At 40.6% G+C, this 24,277-nt stretch overlaps 1 protein-coding gene across 2 annotated transcripts in view; it reads left to right on the top strand.

Moving 5' to 3' along the window:
* The window catches only part of LOC113023992 (alpha-1,6-mannosylglycoprotein 6-beta-N-acetylglucosaminyltransferase B-like), a 122,766-nt gene extending 100,748 nt beyond the window's left edge, over positions 1-22,018 (top strand). Inside the window, exons 10-18 of one of the 2 annotated variants that reach the window (XM_026170530.1) lie at positions 6,181-6,314; positions 7,343-7,473; positions 8,746-8,751; positions 11,999-12,157; positions 12,312-12,458; positions 12,745-12,861; positions 17,218-17,292; positions 19,075-19,358; positions 20,376-22,018. In XM_026170530.1, the coding sequence (XP_026026315.1) occupies positions 6,181-6,314; positions 7,343-7,473; positions 8,746-8,751; positions 11,999-12,157; positions 12,312-12,458; positions 12,745-12,861; positions 17,218-17,292; positions 19,075-19,358; positions 20,376-20,574 (1,252 nt within the window). In that variant the 3' untranslated portion in view covers positions 20,575-22,018. Of the gene's footprint in view, positions 1-6,180; positions 6,315-7,342; positions 7,474-8,086; positions 8,090-8,745; positions 8,752-11,998; positions 12,158-12,311; positions 12,459-12,744; positions 12,862-17,217; positions 17,293-19,074; positions 19,359-20,375 lie in introns of both variants that reach the window. The other variant, XM_026170531.1, reaches the window with a different exon arrangement.
* The last annotated feature ends 2,259 nt before the right edge of the window (positions 22,019-24,277 follow it).

Genomic DNA, 24,277 nt, shown 5'->3' with positions numbered 1-24,277 from the left:
AATAATGAAAAGCACATGTAGTACAGTAGTAGAGGTGCATGTAAAATTGAAAGCTTGTCATTGGCATACGTGTACTAATTACCCCACAGAAACATAAAAATCTGTTCATCCGAGCACCGATTTCCAGTCAAAGCCTGTTTCAGCAGCTTATTATTACTGTTTGAATGCACTCAGAGACTCGCTGAGTGGTTAAGAGGTGATTAAACATGAAAAGAAGAAGAGAGAGGAAGAGGGGTTATTTTTGAGCTGTTAAAGAATTGTGCTAATGGCTTTTGGCATTGTTACAAACATTCAACAACTTGGAAAACTAGGCCATGACAGTTATGAGACCATGGCAACAAAACATAAAGAAATACCCAAAACAGGAATTTAAAGTACCACAGTGCATTTGAAAAAAAAAAACAAAGGAAGAAGAAGAAGAAAAGAAACTTAGCTACACATTCCTGCAGAGCACAGCAATATGAAGCCACATTATCTTCAGAGGACTTTCATGTTGTTGCCTCAGAAACAAGCAAGACTGAAAGTCTAACTTTTGCCTTGTCCTCTCCAGCTCCTTAAAAACAGCTTGCAGTCACTACCCTCTGTCCCACTATCATTTTTTCTGGTCCACTAAACTGGCATTTGTCTGACCCCTGCATGTGATAACGGCAATTGACATTTTGCTTTCCTTGTTTTGGCTTCCAGCATAAAGAAGCAGCAAAGAAAGATAAAAGATGGAGAGGGCATGTGTGAGTAGGAGGCCAACTGAAAGTGAAACAGTAGGAGACGAGAGTAAGGACGAGATAAAACAGCGATGGTGCGCAGATGGAGCACGGAACGGAGAGAGAAAGATACCACAAAACGGAGGAGTAGAAGTTACCTGCAGTCAACCTGGCACCACATATAAAGGGCCGCTCCATGTATTTTTAAAATCCAATTATGGGTGAGAGAAATGGATTAGTGGTGGGCCGGGGAGCCATTTTCCCTGCACACAACCTTTTTTCGTCTCTCCCGCTCTCTCACCATTTGTCTCCCTTCTCGTGAGTTGTCTCGTACACACAAAACCCCGCATTTCCACCCGACAGACAGTCAGCACCTAATTGCTTGCTGAGGTCAGCAGTTCTTCACTTCGTCATTACTGTGTGGAGTCTTGATTTCTGCCTCCACTAACAGGATGTGGCTTTTAGTGTTTGTAGGAGACAGTCTTTTGTGTGCCCAGGAGGCTGCGGTGAAAGAATTATCCGAATGTTCCAGCAATACAGGCACAGAAGCAGGAACGTCTATCTTCACTTTCACGAAAGGATACACTTTAGTGATTTAAAATGTATGAAGAGGAGTGAACAGAGGATATTAAGTCCCACGTGGATCCATATTAACACACAGCTCCCAAGAATGCAATCACATTTGCATTCAGGTAAATGATATCTAGCATATGCCATTAATTAATACTGCTGTAAAGCCAGAGAGCTGAGCTTAGTGGATCAGTGCTTCATGCTTAATATTAACCCAGCAGTCCCCAGAGGTGCAGGATAGGTCAATAACACCTACCTCCCACCCCCTTTCCTAACTCCGTCCTGATCTCTCCGCCCCGCTCTCGCTCTCTCCCACTCTCTATCTCGTTCTATCTCTCTCACCTTGTCTGGTCTAGTTGAGTCTCTTGCACTGAAAGGAATCATTAATCAAGTGCTCTGTGCTTTGGGACCCTTCAACTCCCTTTAATTACTTTTGTTATATGTTCCCACCAACATCCACAGTCATTAATTATGCCCGAACAAGACGGTCCTGTCCAGTCTGGCGTGCTGTTTGGAGTCACGCGTACTCCTGTGTGTGAACTCGCGCACATTCGAGGGTATATCAGTGCACATGTGCCGTTAAAGATGGTGAAAGTTGATAAAGGTAATATCCAAACCATCTCATCTGATAATAGGACCAGCATCATTGATTTCCTCTGCATGATGAATTCACTGCTTTGACGGAGCAAGATCGGAGCAGATATCAAGGGCAGGGATAGCTCAGTAGGTAGAGTGGTGGCCCCATGATCGGAAGGTCGGGGGTTCGATTCCCCTGAACAGCTACCCTGAGGTACCCCTGAGCAAGGTACCGTCCCTACACACTGCTCCCCGGGCGCCCAATGGCTGCCCACTGCTTCACAGAGTGAATGGGTTAAATGCAGAGAGGGATTTTCCCCACGGGGACCAATAAAGTACACACACTTTCTTCTTCTCAAGGGCGAGGCCTGCAACAAAACACAAATAACAAAGTATTGTTGCTAAAACTGAAGGAAACCACCAGTATGTGTGCGTGTGCGTGTTATACAGTGCAGTTAGCATGTCGATGAGGAGGTATTGCTAAAATCCCTGCACTTTTTAGAGAGCCCTTTTGTTAATGCTAATACAGGCAGAAAGAGCAATTAGGTAGCACATAATCAGTAGGATTACTATCTTTGTTGAGGTGCAAGAAAATTTCTATCACTATTCATTTATACAAATCTCCTTAAAAGGCAGTGATGGGCAACTGTCAGTGCTGTAGTTTCAGTTATAATAGGGGTGGGCAGTATTTGTGCCGAATGCATACATACATAATACTGTAGATGAAGTCAACAGTTGTGATTTTTTGTCTGAAAAGTGTAGTAGATTAACCAAGTAAATGACTGTTCAAAGATTTCATCAAATTTCAGAATTGTTGTAATCAGAACAAGAAAAAAACATAGCAATTATATCTAAAATCAATAAGTTGTGTTTTAGACACTTTTATTAAGATTTTATCTCGACAGCTCAACAAACAAAGGAAACGACTGGGATGGAGAAAGTGGGCAGAGGCTTCTGGGTTGATTGCGGTAAATGGGTGGAATTAGTGAATAACTCTGCAGTTCACTGGTTTTAGAGAGATGCATTTAAGCAATATTTTGTAGTTTGTATTTCTCACTGTTGATTGTTGGTGTACTGAGGTTGGTCAGTGAGTGACCAACTGTGTGCTGGTCGCCAGCTGGGTAACAAATCTCTCCTTCTCTGTTTGAAAAATCTGTGGACGAGTGTAACTGAGCCCAATCTTAACCTAAGAAGTGCAACCGAACACAAGAAGGAGAATGATTATCGCAGGGTTACACAGGACACAGAAACGGTTTCTTAGGTACTTTGCAATGAGTAGTTCATCTTGGGTAACAGCTGACTTCTAACAACTAGTTGCATTCACAGAGCTGTGGAGAGCCCCCGTTGCAGTCTGATGCTTTTTCACTATTACACCTTGCATGAGCAGGAGGCATGTGGTGAGCAGCATGTGAGGTCTAAGCTTTAGCAGGGAAAATGGCACTGTGATTACACAAACAAAGCACAGATGTAGTCATCGTTTTATTTTAAAAAATTTTAAAAAAAAGACAGGGCATCTTGAGGTAGCTCATTACATCTGCGACACAGCAACATATTTTCGGAGCAACTCGGAGAATATGTTGTTTTCCTAATTACTATTGTTTCGCATTAGTCTGGTGATTTAATTCAGATTATTATGGGTTTGAGTATATCCATATTTCAAACATAAAAATGAGTCACTCAGTAGAACGTGTTGCTCTTGAATTAATGCTTGCACTATTCATTATTAAATGTTGGTGGTGTTGTCCACTGATGCCCAGTTTCTTATAATCCCACATCACATTTACATCACAAGACTGCAGGTGACAGTGAACCATGCTGCCATATTCGCCTCACCCCAGATGACTGGTGAGTCTCGCTGAGCAACCGTTTAACCCAGATTAGCCCGGTGCTCTGATCTCCCAATAGATATTCAGCTCAGCTACTCCTACGCTTATCCCCTCTTCTTCCACTTTTTCCCCTCCCTTTGGGACCTCTTATCTGGTGGCAGAAACATTTTCACCATTTCAGAGTGGTCGATATGTGATGCCACAGGTTGGAGTGAGGGATGCAAGAAGACTGGGTAGAGACGAGTGAAAGTAACATTCGTTATTAATAATTCATTATCAGCTTTCGGATATACTTACAAATAGAAGCACAACAGTTTCTGCAAAATTTCATCCTCAGAACTTTGAATGAACAACGTGCCGCTGCTTGTCGTTTCTTGTTTATTTATTTGTTTTCTCGCTGATACGTTACTCTCCAGGTTACTTTGTCACTTTATTGGTTGGCTTCTTGGATGCTGCAGGAGCTGGCAGAAATATCTGAGAATTGTCAAACACGATTGGGGTGTCACCTTGTCTGTAAAAAGAATAAAATGCCCAGAGGGGAATATTTTTCATGCTGTCAATACTGAAGCTTCAAAAATTGTGTAAATGCAAAAAAAAGGAAAGAAAAAAGCGAAAGAGACATCTAGGTATTCTACCAAAACACAGTTGCAGGAAGTCAGATTCTAAGCTTTAAAGCCTGCATTTCTAACTTATTTGTTTAACACATTTATGTAAGTGCATTGCACAAAAAAATGTGTTAACAATAGCTGAATTTCTTGAAAAATGAGGCAATAATCTAAACGAATGTAGAAAACGTGAGATTTTATCCAGTTGGTGTTCAAAAGCTATCAGGCTATGGTGAAGGCTTTCCAGACAGCAAATAAGTGGTTTTTTAACACACTATTTACACCAATGTTCAACACATACCCATCATGGGAGAGCCAGAGAAACCAATTTCTGCACTGTAAACAGCTTAAGTGGAAAAAAAACCCCTAACCTCTAACATAAAACGTGAACGGTTTGCTTCACTGCTGCGTCGGAGAGCATCTGCCTGTCAAGGGGCTGCTAAGATGTGAAAGGCAATGGCCAAATGAAAGGAGCTGGCAGGCTGGGTTTTACTGCAAACACAAACTTGTTGCAGTTTCTGAAAAGCAAATAAGATCATAAAGCTGAACCAAAGCTGAAATAAAATCGTAATGCACAAATGCTGGCATCTGAAAATCATTACATGTGTACGGCTACAAGAAGAGTCACGTGTCTGGAAATAGTTTAGCTTTTTTTTTTTTTAACTGATGTAATATTTGCCTTCTAATTGCTCTCCAGATGTAGAATGTTTTTATTACCCCATATCTGTCTCTTTTACACACTCAGACACGCGGTTATCTGCCAGGAAAGACTCAGAGCTGAGGAAGTGGACTCTGCTCCTTTAGCTCTCTCTAATCCCCCCTGAGTCCACACACTGGCCAGATTTAACACAGTCACAAACAAGGGCACAGTGAGCTCTGCGTCTGCGTCTGTCTGTGGTGAATGATTCTGTTATGAACCTCAGTTATGCTTCACTGCTTTGCCACGAAGCATCCACCTGGAAACTCTATCAGCAGCTCATCGCACCTCCGACCTCTAAAAATTGTTTTTTTGTCATTTTTATGTCAAACTTGCCACACTGCTGGTTGCTTATGTTATTTTGGTTATTTATCTGCTTCTCCAGTGGCAGCTTCTTGTTTTTCTCCTTTCACTTTTGAGAAACCTGATGGCTTTGTACTCTAATGTGGCATTCCACCTGAATGACCTGCTGCACAAATGCATTTAAATATATAATTGTACATGAAGTATGGTTTATAGAACCCTTTAGAATTGGGTTAATACATTTTATTTTTTTTTAGTTAGACGCTGCAATTAGTGCCTCCAGTGGTGTAACTGTTACCACATTTACTTGGCAAGTGAAAGTGAAGTGAAGTGACTTGCTGGTTTGATTCCAGCTGGAGATGCAAATCCCCTTTTGGGTTGCATCACAAAGGGCATCTGGTGTAAAAACTACTAAATCAAACATGCTCTGCTGACCCCTTGTGGCAAGCGTGCAGCCGAAAGTAGCTTTAGCTAGGCAATCCAGGTGATTTCGTGTGTAAACTTTTGATTGCTCATCTATGGCTGTCAGCTAGTGCCAGTAAGACTTTTGTCAAAGATGGAAAACCAGAATGACTTGTGACGTATTCACCAACAAACTTCAGTTTGGATACTACAAATGATCCAGAGCGCACTCTTATTAGACATCACCAAGATCAGACAAGAAATCCTCCTGCTATCCTGCTTCACATTAGAAAACGTTATGTTACAAATTAAATAATGGTTAAAGCAAATTCAGAAATTTACTGACTTGAAATGACAAAGAGGCACATTTTAACAGCCGCCAACAACTCATGGACCATTTGAAGTAAAATATACTGACATTTTAATTATTTTTTGTGGGGGTTTTTTTAATAATGTAGTACAGGATTACACATGAACTGAGTCTGTCATTTTCTTTGCAGGTGTCATATTCGAGTGATTGACACCTTTGGCACGGAGCCTGCTTATAATCACGAGGAGTATGCAACTCTGCATGGCTACCGGACCAACTGGGGCTACTGGAACCTCAATGCAAGGCAGTACATGACTATGTTCCGTATGTACTATATTATTATTATTATTATTATTATTGTTAACTTTTATATCATATGTAGAATACACCATCAGCTTGAGAATTGGTGTTTTTGTACCTCCAGCTTGCATGCATACATGCACAGACACACATTCAAAGGCCTGTCATTAGTTGACATTCATTCTAAATATAATAAAATGACTCCATTTCAGTGTTTTCACTTTTCTGACAGGTCTGACTGCTCGTTCATTTTAATTTGGAGCAGTGTGTTTAACACGGCTATTTTCAGCAACAGCAGCTTCTAGCATCCCTTCAAGTTGTTTCGGAGCGTTATCTCCAGTTTTTCCGGTTCTCTTATATGCTACACAATATGTCTGATCTGCTTTTTCAAAGCTCTCCTTGCCGCCTGTCTCGTCACTTTCTGACTGAAACACTGAGAATCAGCTCTGTTCTGCTTCCACAGTTCAACTCTCTGCAGTGTCGTACCTGTTTAGCTACAGCTGGCACTCGGCTGTAAGATCATTGTCATTATATCATCAATATGTGGGCCACTGTGGACGGCCACGTTTCACACTGTCCAAAGCTATAATGACAGATTCAACCTCTAGCAACGCTTGTGAGAGAGCAGCATTACTGGCCAATTATTAGAGTTCTTCAGTGCATAAAAATGTGCTGTGCTAAAAAAAAATGATTTTATAAGAGCTCGTAGCTTTGGAACCGTGGATTGAACGTGGGTGGTTGTGATCATCAGAAATACCTGAACTCACAGCGAGTACTTAAAAGATATTACATATATTCCCATACTAAACAGCTCAGACAATTACCATTAACAGCAGCTGGCTTTATGACAATCGCTATTAATAATGCTTAGAGAGTCCATACACATGCTGACTAAACCCTTCAAAAGTACTTTTTCCTGTCTCGTTCACTTACTTACTCACTAACTTTCTTCCTATCTCTCTTTTTCTCTTTGTCTTTTGTTTTCTCTCCATCTACTAATATCCTACCTTTCTGTGCTGCTCACACATACTCACACACACAAATACATTCAGCTCACACACCAGACAACTCATTCATGGGCTTTGTTTCGGAGGAGCTGAATGAGACGGAGAAGAGGAGCATCCAACAGAACAAAGTCAACAACATGGCTGTAGTGTATGGGAAAGAAGCCAGCATGTGGAAGGTACAGACAACAATTTACCCACACAGATGGCAGTCAGTCAGTGTAACTCTGTTTTAGTGAATTCTGTGTGTAGTGGTAACCGCTAATGACTCCATGGAAGAAGACGAGTAATTATTTGGAGGCCTAGTTTTTATAATAATAAAATAACATGTAATACTGTTAGAATTATCAGTAGATATAATGTATCCAAGCATATTCTCGTAGGTACATACATACATGTTTACACCTGTACAATACACTTAATAAGCTCATAAACATCTCTTATTGTATACACTAAGAGTAAAATGAGGATCATTCATTTTTTATAGATTAACTCCATACATTGTGCACTAAAGAGAAAAAAACCAAATGAAATCAGGTGTAAGTAACCTTTAGCTTTACAGCACTACTTCTCTTATACAGTAGGTGTTGTTTCTACAAATTTTTCATGGTACTTTTATAGCAGATGGGTTGTTCTCAGCATCTTGGAGAACTGTTTTTGTGGAGTAAGGCTTCCTCCGTTGATTGTATGTCTCTTTGCTGTCTCAGACTGCGTGCTTTAGTTAGTTTGTTTTTTACATCATTGCTCAAAGGATGCATAACATCTGTTGGAGACTTCTGTTAGCCACTCAAGCTTGTTCTTCATGGTTGTAGTTGTGTATTTTGGGGTCATACTCACATTGCAGAAACAAAATGTGAGGCTGCCAGAGATACTGCAGTGCACAATAGTTGCATTGTATATGCAGAAAGATTGTCACTACAGCCCAGTTGTCTTTCAGCCTGCATGTATGCAGACACAATCTTTAAACCAAGTACTCTAAACCATCGACTGAAATGTTAACAGAAGAAAGGCACCAAGCTGCTTGCATCATTAGTTTGCTTCATAGGGCTCTTTATACACAACTGTATAGCTTCAATTTACAGGCAATTTTCCTCTCCAAAACTGTCTGCTTGTTCAAATGCTCAATGTAGCTGAGAAAAAGTTGTCTGCATTTTTAAAAGGATTTTTAAAACATTGTTTGCTGCCATTTCTTTCTACTGTCTGCCCACACAAGTCCCCAGATTAGTTTATGGTTGTTGGCTGTGAGAGAGATGGGCTTAAAGGCAGTTATGAATGCACAGTCTGCAACAGTTTGATGAGGAAGGAAGTAAATGTAACACATAGCTGTTTCTACCAATTATTGCAGCCTTGTTTGGCTACAATTCTGCCTCAATTTACTTTACTCTCTTTGTCTTTGTGTCACTCTTTTTTTCCCTTGTGGGGGACCTTGTCACCGGATGGGTGTTCATTAGCTTCAGGTAAGAATGTGTTACTTTTACCAATTTATATTCATCTCACATCCTACACTTGTGCAGGAGAGTAAAAAAAAAAAAAAGGAGAGTAATGTTGCATCGTTTCCATGTCTAGGAATAGACAAACTTTGTTAAGATGCATACAACATGAGAGACAGGTGCAACTCCTGACCGGTCATGCTGCTGCATATCATTTCTCTGCTGGTTAGCTTGGTGCATCCATTATTCACTGTGGTACTGGAGAGGAAGGGGATGCTAATTTTGGCTCTCGAAAAATTGGTTTAAAACATATTGTACTTGTACGGCGCAGCTCCCCACCCCGTGGAGAACAACAGAATGCTGAACAAGGCAAAACAGTCTTGCTGCAACTTTAAACCTCAATACAATTAAAGCTAATGAGTTTGAAAATTCACCCCCTGTATAGTTGTCATGGAGTTTGGAAACTACAGTTAAGGTTATGTAAGATAACATTAAATAGTTCTAAAAATTTGGTTTAGTTTTACATGAAGAGATTGAAGATACTATGGAAATACTTAAGTTAAGGAACCAAAAGAGATGAATAATAAAATACTGACTTTACAATTCCATCAGCATACAGCTAACTGTTTAAATACATGGTGCTGTATATGAAAAAAAAATGTGTATGAAAGTACTATAAACAAAAAACATATGTCTTTCTGTCATGCTGTGCACACAGAAATCAACATTATATATACACACAAACTTCTTTTTTTAAATCTTTATAAAACCAAATTAGCTAAGGGACAAAAAATCCAGCACAACAGATATTTATTAGCATTCCTAATCCATTCCCTGCTGAGACGGTTAGCTTGTACATACATAGTCACAAAGCGAGAGTGCAGGTTATGGAATCTGCACTCTTTCACAGCTGTGTTTCTCTTGCTAATTCATTGTCGTTGTCTGCTGCACTTAGCGCTTGAGCTAATCTCCTAATTGGCTGGGAAAATCCTCACAGAGGAAGCTATCGATTACTACAGCCTCCAATTATGGCTCTGTGTGCGCGGGAGGGGGGCCACAGCAGAGGGATAACGTAAGCTGCTTAACGCCAGGCGGTCAATACTCTAGTCGGGGTTATGCACCGTTCACATGATTAAATTTTGGTTGTTAACTGATGCTAGCTGTTTTTTCTCCCAGTCGTCCTGCTGAACCTTGACTGCCCTTCTGGCTGTCTCACCCTCAGCATGTAATGTATTTATTATTAGATTAAAAAAGGAGAGAAGTATGTACAAGTAAGTGTAAGTAAGTGAATAAGGACAATCAATGCTTTATCCTGCTTAAAACCAAGCCTCAGCGCAGCAAAATAAATACCTGCCTGCCAGATGTTTCTCCACAGAGTTTACTGACATTTTATTTTATTTTTATTAAGAATTGTTCATTTCTTTTCTTTTTTTTTCCTTTTTTTTCTTTGTTTTATTTTGTTTTGCACATCAAAATTCAACCATCTTTCTCACATCAAGGTCGATATTAATTAAAGGTGAAGAAAACTTCACAGCAGGTAATAGGATGAGTGGAGTGCAGAACTCAAAAATTATTCCTGGTTAAAAAGAAGGCAATTTTCCTCTACATGTTAATATTCGGTGTGTATATTGGTGCATTTTTCATAGGTGAAAGTAAGAATTCAATCAAATGAAACTAACGGCCCTGTGTTTGTTTCACTGAGTAAAAAAGGACTAGACTGCACCTTTTAACCCCTGTAGAAAAAGTAGGAAATCAAAGAGCCCATAAGAGCTACTGGGACACGCCCACCTGGCAACAAAAACAGTACTGTGGTCTTTGTCCTTCATCCATCCTTTGAACGTTTTTCAGTTTAATTTAGCCAAAATGCTGCATAGTTGTTGTGCTATCGGATGGCTCATTTAAACTGTAGAAATTATTTACCTGACATTGGAAAAATATTCGCACAGCTTTACACTTATGATACAATATTAGTGTGACAGACAGAAGTTTTCTAGCCCTACACTGTAAAAGTCACCAAAACGCACTATATAGCACTTACTTTTGCTTTAACAATGAACTATTTCTTGTTCTTCAGCTTTCACACAGTGGCATTATTCACCCATCCAGATCGAAAATACATGTAGCTGTTTGTACTCTTAAAGCGTTCATCCTGGCATCAGTGTAAGGTAAGGGATTCGGTACAAGATATACGTAGATGTCACCGAGCTGCCTGAGCAAAATATGGATCACAAATTTTACCTCCTATCTTCTTTTTCCTCCATTGATGGATGATCCAAGTAGTCTTGGCTCAAGACAGGTGGAAAAAAAAGCAACACTTTCCAACACTGTCCTGCAGTACTGCAGACTGTCTACTATTGTCCATAATGTTTTGCCCACCAGGGTAGTGAGTCGGTCAGGTGACTGAAAAGCACGGATAGTGATTAGAAGAACCAATAATGTGAGCATAATCTATTTCCATATGCTTTATAAAATGACATATGAATAAGCTTCCCGTAGCTCACGCAAATTCACACAGATAAGTTAGAAGACGTGAAAATATTCAGCACACTGTAGTGGAGCAAGTTCTTTAAAGAGGACCTATGATGCTCATTTCTACCTTCATATTTGTACTCTTGGATTCTTGGCCTTGGTGCAGCCACTTTATCCACTGTGTGAAACAAGCCTTTTTGGGATGGGGGGGGACATTTTTGCTTTCATTGGATAGTTAAGCACTGTAGATTTGACAGAAATGTTGAGAGCTGGGAAAGGCTCTAACCAAAGGCCTGTAGGTTTGACTGAAACCCGGGCTGCTGCATTTCACTTATGTGGCATATGGTCACCTGCTCAACCAGTGAGCTAAACTGGTACCTGAAAGCCTTTTTAGCTCCCTTTGCAGTCCCTCCTTCAATCCAGCTTTCTTCTGGGGCTTCTGTGTTTACAGCCAGAGCTGTGCGCCTTAGTTATTTGGAACAGATGCACTGACCGACATCATACAGAGCCAAGATTAGAGAAAAAACTGCCTGAAATGGAGCATTTAAAGAAGTCTGAAGCCTGGGTTTTTTTTCTTTGAAAGATTACTAGTACGGATTTTGACCTCATTATATCAAACTTCAGCTAAAATTAATATGACTGTCCCACACTCTAACTATATATTTATTATTATAAGAAAAAAGATAGGTCACCATTTTTAAAAAAAATTATTTATGGTGTTCTTCCTATTACACACTCTTTCTTCTATACGACCCATCTATGTGTCATCGCAGTTCATCGGTCTCACCAAACCATCTTCTTCCAGCAGGGTAAAGAGAGTTTCCTCCAGATTCTCCATAAATACATGGAAGTCCACGGCACAGTCTACTATGAGACCCAGAGACCTCCAGAGGTCCCAGCCTTTGTGAAGAACCACGGCCTGCTGCCCCAGCACGAGCTGCAGCAATTATTGCGGAAGGCCAAGGCATGAACTTTGTGGTTATTGTCACCACTGTTTAATGGACAGAGTGTTTACAAACTTTTCTTCTGCTTTTCTAACTTCTAAACTAAATTCTTCTGCTTTTAAATTACACAATCACTAAATTACATCCCTGATTTATCTTTTTTTTTTCTCCTAGCTCTTCATTGGTTTTGGTTTCCCATACGAGGGCCCGGCCCCTCTTGAAGCTATAGCCAATGGTTGCATTTTCCTCCAGCCCAAGTTCAACCCACCCCACAGCTCACTAAATCACGAGTTTTTCCGAGGCAAGCCCACATCTAGAGAGGTAGGTTCATAATTTGTATATCTTCCCACAATCAGTCATGCTGCCAACAGATTCATTAAAGCAGTGGCTCAAACATTCGATCCAGACTGCATTTTTGCCACACTAATGGACACAGTATAACTATTTTTATGTGTCTTTGTACAAAATAATAATTGACAGTATTCATTTGATAAAGACAAACTGATTTTTCTGCAGCTAAGTGTTGTCTTTGTGGAGAGATGTTATTTATTTGCAAAATATTTATTTATAGAGCTGTCACTGTGTACACTGCATTTGTTTTCTATAGGTATTCTCCCAGCACCCGTACGCGGAGCAGTACATTGGCCGACCTCACGTCATGACAGTGGACTACAACAACTCTGTGGAGTTTGACTCTGCTATCAAGGAAATCATGAGGACCAAGGTGCTCACATATAACAGTGCTTTAAAAAAGAATTCATAAAGACAAAAGACATAACCATTTATCCTGTTATGTCCACTAATTAGTTACACTGAGTTAAATTATGCATTGCTGTGTATAAATGAGGTTAACCGTGACTGGGTGCTCTTTCACTCGTATCAGCTCTCTTCATGCTGAAAGAGGGACATCTCTGGTGTTTCTTTCTGTTTTAACAAACATGTTTTCATAGACATGCCAAGAATAGCTACATGTACTTATCCACCTATTGCTTTTGTGCCTTTGTGGCCAGGAAAATTGCAGTTGGTTTGTGCCTTGTTTGGCTCTTGTAATATAACGTTTCATTTTTGTATAGCGTTCAATGATAACTCTTAGAGTTACAGATAGCACGGTTTGTTCTATTCTGTTTTCCCTTGAAGCTGTGATAAAATACAAGTACTGGACCTGCTCTTGTTGCTGTGAGCCTAATAACAGTTTTTTAAACTTTGATGAAACAGCACAATAATTTTGCTGTGGTCAAGTCCTCCAGAGGGAGTTTGCCGTCTGTAGGTAGCAGAGTTATACTGCAGAGTGCTGAACTTTTCAATTCAGTGAATGTGATATAGATTAAGGACGCTAGCTTCCGAGAGAGGGAGCAGGGTTAATTAAAGAGTCAGCCAGGTACACTGAATCTTTTTAGAAAGCATTGAAATTGGGTGCAATGTTGAAAAAAATGAATTATATGAGCAGAAAAATTGAAAGATGGAGAGTACACTGACCAAGCATCTGCACAGTCACAAAATCTTTATAAAACAGAAATCCAATATGCCAAGCAGGCATATTTTCTACTCTAAAATACAGGGGTAGACCTTTTATATCTGAAACTAAATAATGTTTATTGAAGTTCAAAACTGCAGATGCATTTTACACTCGGAGAGGTGAAGCTGTGATTCACTAGTTTTCACGCAGATTCTGTCACGGGTTGCTCTGAGGACCCACTCGCAGGACTCCGGAGTGTGTTGTAACAGAGACAGTTTATTCACAAATATCTTCACCAAGTGTATTTACAGGCAGTGCGAGGACAGTGCTATATACAAGATGTGCGAGGACGGGTTCCAGGGCTCCAGGGAAAACAAGGGGATCACACACACGCTCACGCCAACCTCTCTCCGCTAGTGACCAGCCACCTCATACACGCTCCACACGGGGAAACACGGGGACGGGTCCGGGGAATCTAGAACAGAGAGACAAGTGTTACTTTCTGAGGCGGAAGTGTGGGAAACTAGGGCTCGACGTGTACTGACAGGAGTCTTCACAACAATCCAGCGTTGAACAGCTGATCTCCTCCTTCTGATATACCAGCTGGTCTGATGAGGCCCAGGTGTGCATGATCCGGGAGGGCGTGGGCCGAGGGCGTGAACCCGCCATGAGTTCCGCCCCGGCAAAACAGGGGAGGGGGAGAGAGATTGCTGATCAGTGCCTTGCCGACCCCGCAGGTCGTGACAGATTCGAATTTCTAGAGAATTGACCATCCTAACCATTTTGGCATCCCAAAAACTGACCTCTTGAATTTATAAATGGTCATTTTGTTCTGCGTACGCTAAGGTATATTTAAATGTATTGTCAAATCTGATGGAAATCTGATGGATCTGGATACATTTATGGCTGAGGTATAACGCTTTTGGCATTTAACATAGGTGTGAACACACATCATCCCACAAGACATGCAACATATTTTACATATGGAATACGAGTCACAGTAACACTCGAACAAGGCATTGGTCTATAGGGAAGCAGGAAACATGGAGACAGCTGTCTGCATGATCCTTTAAACATGCTGTAGCAGTCTGCCCTTTGCAGATTAGAGATGGTATGTAGGGAGATTAGGCAAAAGCTGATATATGTAGTGTTAGCTCTGTGTGTGTGTTTGTCAGTGTGTGAGTGTGAGAGAGGCTGTTCTCATCTTTTCGTCTGCGTAGTCAGACAAGCTACAGTTCAGCAACACTGGCTTAGTGTGCCTTCTCCATCTGCACTGACAGACCACGGAGAAAGCGCTGATGGACCACTTCACCCTTCACTGGAGGCACAATGCCCCGAGCAAACTCACACATACCCATACAACATATACACGCACCACCCCCAGCACCCAAACAAACACATAAACACAACTCATAGACTGAAATTGCAAAGATGCGACGTATCAGTACACACTGCCTCACCTGCACATTACAGCCATTAAATTCAAGGCACACGCAGGCATACACAAACCGTGTGTGAGGCAGAGGCTCATGTTCAGTCATGCAAGACAAAGCAATCTCTGGCCGACAAGTCCTCATGTTCAAATAAAACCCTTTTCCATCTCTTTCTTTCTTTCTTTCTTTCTTTCTTTTCTTATTCCCTGTTCCATGTCTTATGGGAATTGCCGTTTTAAATGTGGTTTTTTAACATTCACATGAAGTAGTCTTAATAGGGTGGGCAAAAGTCAAGGTCACTCTGACCATATAACAAAATTTTGGCCATACTTGTTATGATAAAATGATGATATGATGCCTGATCATTATTCAATGCCAAACTCAGAAACAGAAGTAGGTTGATTGTGACAGGTCTGCGTAGGTTCTTAGGCATCTAGTTCATGGTAGTCTTAATGGCTTGAAATAAAGGCAACTGGATTAATTTGGGGTCATGAAGGTGTTGGATGATACTACCCTAGTATCATCCAACTACTACTCATACTATTATTGGGATGTGGTGGGGTTGTTTCCAAGGGGACAGCCCCACTACAGGTTAAATATCTGGCACTCCCCATTAGTTTTCAGAGCTGAAAAAATCCTCTTGGACAAGAGGTGAAATGCCTTCATAAACCAAAAAGAAGACCAGTTCCCTTCATTTCAAGTGATTACTTCCATCGTCGCAATATTTCACATTTGTCCAAATCTGAATAAAGGATCCAACTTCTCCAACTTTACTGATTGGTGGAGGTATACAACCACAAAGGGGTGATTGTCAAAACTGCTAAAAAAAAAACAATAACACAGCTTTCTGGACTCTAGTTGGTTAGAAGGTTTTGTTAAACACATATTTTAAAAGAATTTGGAGATAGGATGATTTATGAGACCAACAACAACACCCAAGAAAATCATATAGATCTTCTCAGTTAGCGAACCATGCAAATGGGATTTTCATTCTATTTGATTTCTGAGTGAAGTCTACATCAGCCAAGGATAAGAGAAAGGACTTAAAGAAGAGAAGGTCACAAGTCTAAACTACACAAATGTGATAAAAATAAAAAATAGAGCAAAACAGTGCTAAATGCCTTCATACACCTGAAACCTTTGCTTCCACCCGCTGCCAGTGTTGCCAGCACCTTTTCAAAAAGCTCCACTCAAAGCCGCACCTGTGAATGCGAACGTGGCCTGGGTCACTATACCTGGTTAAGCAAAGGCGAATGAGAACGCTGTTAGAAAAAGGACACGTCCATTGATTGTTTTTGCAGGACGCTTGTGTGCCTGTCCTTGTTCAAATGTTTGCTTTCTGCTCCTGCTTATAAAGTAGATTAGCATAAGGCTTTGATCAGATTGCAGTGTGTAGCTTTTTAAATTGCACCATCCCTGCATGTTTGCTTCTCAGTGGTTTTCACTTGAAATGGGCCAAGTCTGATTTCACAGATGGTTGAACATTAGACTGCTTTGATTTCACATAGGAAATGCAATTTAGTGAGTCATGTATCATTTACAAAGGCAGGTCTTTGCATTAGGTCATAAAGACAATCCACTTCGATCTCTGCAAAGCTTGGTGTTTGCAGTTAGAAATACAAAAATGTGTTTTCATTTGGTTGGAGTGTGTAACAGGATCATTTTAGTTCATATAAAACTTGAACTTGTGTCTTTGTACAGTGTGGCTGTTGAATATCAGCTGTCTAGCACTTTATGAAATCTGCTAAATTCATTTTTTATTAATCCCAGCACTGCAGTTGCAACTATTTCGTATTCATCGGCTTTTGTGTCAGACAGTCTGTTAACAAGTATTGAACATGTTGGTATTAGCAAGAGACACAAAAGATATATGGTGTTTCCAGCTCATCTCTAATTAGAGCAATCAAAAGTGTGCTTTAGTTATAGAACCAGCACATCAAAGGAGGAGATGATCTATTGGTATGCAAATAAAGCCTAATGATTTTCCAAGCAGTGACATACTGTGATTAGGCCTCGCAGAAACCTGACAATAGAAACATTCGTCAGCTCAAATTACCAAGGAGAAGAGACAATTCATTGCAATTACTGAGAACAATGATGCGGAAGGAAAACGAAAAGTACACTTTACTGCGAGTAAAATGTGGCAATAATAACGTGGTGATGATTGTGTGTTTTCACGTGTGATTCTCAGGTCGAGCCTTATCTGCCTTATGAATACACCTGCGAGGGCATGCTCGAGAGAGTGCATGCATACATACAGCATCAGGTGAGTGTCGCTACAAATGTCTACAGTTCACTGTCTGCACATATGCGCTTCGCCTATACTCTCCTTTTCTTTTGTCTTCAGTCAGCTCTTGCTCTCATTTATATACCTTCTTTTTTGAAGCTTTCAGAACCCTTACACTGCTTAATATTTCACGCCTGTGTGCATTCAGCACCTAGGACGTCGTGTATCTAGGACTGTGTGTGTGTGCGTGTGAGATTATGTACCCCATGTATGTGGGCATGCGATTAATCGACATGCTAACTCTCATTAGGAGCCACATATCTGCCCTCCGGCTTTAAAGCAGAAGGTCTCCTGACACTAATGAGGAGGGATGAGTAAGGAAAAAGAACACAAGTGTGGGAATAATGATGATGAAGGACTAGGGTAAAAGCACTTTTTTATAGCCCCCCACAAGATGTTAGACAAACCACAGAAGCTCTCTCAGTGACTTTTATTCACTCCTGACTTGCAGCTTGTTTTGGACCCAGAAAGCTGTTGAAAGACTAACAGGAGAACATTAAATTACATTTCTGTTCAAATTGGATTTTCTAAAGGAACCGCTTCCTGCAGCTGGTTTGCAGTAGCATAGCATACCCTTCGCCTTGTGATTCGAGTCTCCCTGTGTGTTTCTGAATGTTACCATGGCCAGATGTGATCCTGAAGAGATCTACTTTAACAGGAACTACCACAAGTTTTTATTTTTGCTCGGCAGGTGTTTCTGTCTTCCTGTCGGGACAGATTTTGTCAGGGTGATAGCTTGAACGCTGAGCTGCAGTCACACAAATTTAAATGTGTGTAGCTGAGCTGCAAATGAAGGCAGAGTTCAAAGATGGATGGGGTCTGAGTACTTCATGAATACTCATTTGTCAGAACATCACCTTGTTACAGGCTTCAGTAACACTTTCAGCTGGCGTTATCCCACCCTTGACACTCTCTAATGTTTCACTTAGTATAATGTAGAAAACAAAGCCTTTGGCAATAGTAATACTCTGATCTGGAGCAGCGTCATGATTTTGTTGCATTTTCCACATGTTACAGGTTTTATCATATTTTTATATTTAGGATTTTTTTCAAAACACCTTTTTTAAATGTAAAATTGCCATTTGCATTTAACTATAACTCTATATGCTTGGATCACTGTGCTTATTGTTGTTAAACTTACGTTAATCAGAAACAACCATATTTTGATTTGGAGCAACTTCCCAAGCCACAACTGCACATGTGCTTTAAAATTAGAAATAACATTTGAGTGAATATCTTTTAACATCTTTCTCTCCATCGGTATAAAATATTAATGTGTCTTCTGAGAAGCAGAACTCTGCATTAGCATGTGCTCTGTGCATGTTCTCCTCAAGTCTGTTTGCTTTCATTTTACCAGCATAACTGCAGATAACTACAGTGAGTGTGTGTTGCACTTGACAAATGCACATGCTTGGATGCCTTAAGGCACAGAATTGAGTGACCTACACTCAGTACTTAAGGCATCTTGTGTAGGACTGAAGCTGTTGCTGCTGTTCTCCTGAGAAGCAGCTGGTTCTATGCTCTTGTTGTCGACACATTTTCGATTACAGCCGTTAGGTAAAAGCAGCTTGTATGAAAGTTTCTTACATCATTGGATATAGCCTGTAACTGTGATAGTGGAGCAGCGCCTTATAACTTACCTGGTGCCACTTTACTTTACTGTAAAGGCAATAACTCACTCAGGTTTATTTAGTCTGGTAATATTTTACAGTTCTACAATTATTTGATTTTTAAAAATTATTGTATTTATTTCACCTCCAGGATTTCTGTGCCCCAGAGCCTCCCTTCATTCCAGCCAACCTCTCCAGAAAGGGGTCCGCTGGTGGCAGCAGGATGATGGGACCTCTGTTTGTGCCCCTGCCCAACACTACAGCTCTTGGCTGGGCATCCAATGTGACAGCTCCCTCTGCCTGGCCTCCTCTCAGCTCCCTCAGGCTGCTTGTATCTCAAGAGGGCCAGTCTTGTGTGGACGCCTGCCAGTCAGCTGGTTTCATCTGTGAACCCGCTCACTTTCGCTTCATCAACAACAAGGAGGCTCTGCGCAGGTAGGTCAGCCGAGAGTACAAACTGCCTGCTAGCGAGGCTTTAATTAAGTGTTTAGTCCCAACTATCAAGCTTTGCTCATCAAACACTCCACTCCTACAACTTACCAAGCAACACCTCATCACACGTTGTCAGCGTTACCTGAGGAGTACCATCTGTGGTAGAAACACTGTCATGTCTAAATTAAATTAAAAGGAGAATTTGAAACAACCAAGCAATCTTTGTGTACATCACACAAATTTAAACAAAGACGAGTGATCTAAAAGACTCCATGCAATAATATCTGTAGCTGTGGTTTTGAAGGATGGTGGTTCTGATTGCAGGCTGTGAAACCACTGAACCAGCCGAAATGAAAAAAGGTTCTATTGTACAAGTTTTAACATAACAAATTGGATTTTTGGAAATGATTAAGAGTTCAAAACGTTCTATTTAAACTGAAGATTGACACTAAGTACAGTTTAGGCCGTCTCTGACCTTAGTATGACTCTGATATTTATTTAGTTTACTGTACCAGCCCATGGCTGCTGATCCAGAAACTTCACTTTCAGACATCTCCTTTTCTCAAGCTCCAAGACAGAAATCCTGTCAGCAGTTGAGCCTCTCCTTCGAGCATTTCCCACCTGACTGCTTTCAGCCTTAACTCATTTTCTCTGCTCTTACTTCATCCTTCGAGTATTTTTCTGTTTCTGTTGTTTTTCTATCTGTCTTGGTTTACAGTGCCTCTCCTCTTTGTTTCTCTTTCTCTTTTCATGCTGATGTCTCATACCTGCTCCATAGTTTTTTCCATCTTCCCCGAAGCTTTTTCACTTGAGTTCCTCCCGTTCGTTCGTCTGTGATTAAAGTGGTGAACTCGTTTCCATTTCTTGTTTCTGCTCCCCGTTTATTTTCAGGTTAATGCCAGTTCCATTTTCCTGTTACATGTCTGAGATGAAACCGTGAATTTTATTATTCGTCTTTTCTTCTTGATAAATCTCAGTGATCTCTTTTTTTAGATTTCTGCTGCTCTTTTCACTCCTCAGGTTGGACGTACAGTGTGAAGTTGTAGACTCTGAGATTAACCACATCTTGCCAGCCTTCTCGGTGGTGCGGCAGGAGTGTGGCCTTCAGAGGGAACCGCTACTCTTCAGCTGTGCAGGACACTCCCCTAAATACAGACGTCTTTGCCCCTGCAGGGACTTCCGCCATGGGCAGGTGGCGCTGTGCAGAGACTGTCTATAATGACAGAGCACGTGAAGGACAGACAGAAAAGACATGGACAAAGAGAAAGAGAAGAAAGTGTAGAGCTGGGACATATCACCTGGTGTTGCAGAGAGCCAGCCTCTCTCGAAAAGTAAATGTAGGCTCGTGACGAAGAAGCATGCATGGATTTAAAGAGTTTACACTGGAACTGAGCCTGGGTTGTATCAGAGGATATTTGATGACTGTAGTTGTTATAACAGATGTTATACTGCAACAGACTGGAGACACTTTGGCTACACTGAACACATAACATGTGGACCGTTCAAGAAGCAGATGTGCCATGAAATGCATCTTTTACTGGCTACACCTGCAGCTCACCTGCAGCAGAGTGACTCACAGGCAAAGCAAGCAAAACACTGAGCTTTCATTCTTGGGATTGTGTTGCCTTCATTTTTTTAGCACAGTGCTGTGAAACTTACAGCTTTTCACAGTTTCTGTGATATGAGTAATTAACATCCACAGACTACACGCGCCCCTTTTAAGGTAGAAGTAAACAAACGCCAGCTGGTCCTGGCAAAATAAGTTATAACCAGTAGTTTCATTTAAATAAAAAAAACTGTGTATGACTCTCTTCTGTGCTAAAGGACCGCACGCATCAACCTTAATAATTATAAATAGAGCACTTGCCTATTTTTGCAAATGCAGAGCAGATCTCTGCAGAGCACATGCAGCACTTAAATGTTGTTCTAACACCTCGGGAGGCAATTAATTGGAAAGGTTTAAGTGGCACAGGAGGTGCTCTGCGAATGGTTCACATATGTTACATGTTCAAAGTACCCACAACCTTTTTAAAATAGTATTCGAGTGGTTCCAAGTGTCCAGAGACTGGGTTAACGCTCACAAAGCTGAAAGACTTTCACAAAAACGTACAGGATAATAGTTTCTGCAAGATGCTGACTGATGATATTATACACAACATTTCATTTTTTTGGAATTGTATTCCACCAAAATAAGGGGTTTCAGTTGAAAAATATACCCTTTAAAAGCATGTGACTGCAGAGTATTGGGACTACACTGTCATTCCATGACAAAGTCTTCAAATATCTTGGCTTGGAGAAGGCAACCTCAGGTCAATATCCAATCTCCTCTCTGCACATGGACAAAGGATGATGGACAACCAGGTTATCTCCCCAGCTTTTTCTCCCCTCCTCCTGTGATGGACAGAATAATTTATCAGACTGAAACCCAAGTCTGAGGTAACATCACTCAATGCAATCATCTCTGGTCAGAAAACGAAAGAGGAGAAGAGAGGACAAAGATAAAGGGCACAAGATTATTTTTCAATAAATAAGCTTTTAGAGCCTTCAGCTGGATTTTTAAAAAGTCCTCCGGGCTTTTGTGATGGAAAAATCAGAAAATTAAAAAAAAAAGAATGGATCAAAATGCTAATGTGGGTTTTGTATTGTGTCTGGTCTTTACTTAGGTTCTTCCTACCTTTATTATGCTCCAGGGTTGCTCCTCATCCCATCTGTTAAAATCATCCCAGCGTTCACATTCATCCAGATTTCCATCTATTCATCCACCTCCAGGGAGAGACGTGATCTTTTTCGCATAAAGCTGACAGCCAAAACAGTTCAGAGGAGTCTATAAGAAGTGAGGTAGCACACTACAGAGGGGGGAGCAGGAAGTCGCATTAAAGAATCAAACTTCAGTGTGGACATCAACAGCACACAGTTGATACAAGGTATGGTATCTACGTAGGCCACAAAGACAGACTCATCAACAAATGTCAGTAATTAAACTTTCTCCTGCTTCTGTGAGTTAGGGCTTAATGCTACAGATGACGCTAGAATTTTTCAGTATGGTAGGTGGTTATCTTAGAAAAGTGTGCATCCTTGAATGCACCCTCTGCATAACCACTCACAGTAGCTCCTGTTTAGTCATTTGCAACATTTTGGCGGGGGGGGGGGGGGGGGGGGGGGGGGGTGCTGTTGTTTTGTTATTTTGGATGTTATTCTCTTGTAGATGTTGGACAGCCAACCTATTATCCTGTCATATACCTAGACACCTCTAACACTCACCTCAATTGTTGCTTCATTGATTGGACCTCAGTGCTGTCATGACTTCAATTAACATTTAATAAGATAAAAATAAGGTAAAAAGGTAAAAACGTATTGCTTTGTGTATCATCCTTAAATTTAGTGTCTGGCTATAAACCTGTACGTGATCCACCTGGCCATTGTGGACAGGGATTTCTGACCAGTACAGATTACATGAGCTCACTGCTCAGCTGGTACCATCCAGTCAGCAAGCATCATGTAATGTGCACTATTTAAAGTAACTTTAGTAGGGGTGGGTTTTAATAATCGATTCATCGATTAAAATCGATTCTGGCTTGGATAACGTGAAATCGATTCATTAAAATCCTGAATCGATTTTTTTTTATATAAATGTATTTTGCCCAAAATTCCAGAATCTCAGGTGAAACGTCACACAATTTTGACAACCACCAAACATTTAAAACAGTAAATGAGCGCAGGTACACGGCTTCTGCACAAAGACATAAACACAAAGCGCGGACCTGCGGATCAGAATCGGTGAGATGTCGCCTTTCTTATCTGACGGCAGGGACACGGTCGGGGCTGAAAGCCGACAGCTCGCTGATTCTGATGTTTCGGCGGGTCCGCACTTTGTGTTCACGCCCTTTTTGCGCTAGATTCTGAAGCTGTTAGTTTTTATCTCTCTCCAAACAATATTGACCGAACCAGCAGCAAAAGAAGATCCAAACTACGCTTCACATAAACATCGTCATGGACTCCCTCTGACTTTTGCTGTTTTGCTTCTACCACGATAAAATCACACTTCATGCACAGCTCTCTCTCTCTCTCTCTTTCTGAGTGTACTTCAAGAACAGTTTCCCGTCTATCCCCGAAATCTGTTTTCTGCATTATTCGCTTGCTTGTTACGCACAAGACTACCTTTGTTTACAGCGCTGTTGGCCGATGTTTTTTTTTTCCTTTTACTTACTTCCGAAAAGAAAACCTAATTTCTGACGTTCAATAGGCTACTGAACAAATTTAAACTTTTTAAAAATTATACAAAATGCAAAGCCATGTCTCTAATAAAACTGCTGTAACTTCAGAGGTAATGTTCATAAGTTGATTAATGATTTTCTTTCGTTTTTGATCTACTGCAGAATGTTTTTATAAAATCCAGGCCAGGAAAATCACCTTCATGTTTTTCTGTGTTTTATCTTCAGCTACTTTGACACAAAGGCCTCTGCTGTGACGCTCACATCTTTGATAAAGTCTCGAAAGTGTCAGCTTCCTTTTTATAGATACAAAAATATGTAAATGTACTGATCTGAATTATAATATTTCTGACTGTCTGAGGCAAAATTTCCCAGATTCAAATCGAATTGAAGAGAGAGAGAGAGAGAGACTACACGCACTATACATATACAATATACTGATAAAAACAACAACAACAACAACTCACGTAATAACTGTTAATTAATGAAATATTCATATATTCATGGCAAACATATAAATATGTGTGTGTGCGTATGTATATATGTTACTGTTGGTATCATTGACTATATAGCTGCACTCGTTGAGGTTTGAGCCGAATGCCTTAAATGTGTAGCAGCAGTAAAGATGTTTGTATTCTGATGTCATTGAGATAAAATTCAAAAGTTACAATAGATTACAAGAATGCACAATTTCCACTGAGTCTGGCAGGT

Source organism: Astatotilapia calliptera, chromosome 6 (assembly GCF_900246225.1).
Source record: "Astatotilapia calliptera chromosome 6, fAstCal1.2, whole genome shotgun sequence".
Lineage (NCBI taxonomy): Eukaryota > Metazoa > Chordata > Actinopteri > Cichliformes > Cichlidae > Astatotilapia > Astatotilapia calliptera.
Note: the sequence above shows the minus strand (reverse complement) of the source record. Positions and strands in the feature narration are given on the sequence as shown.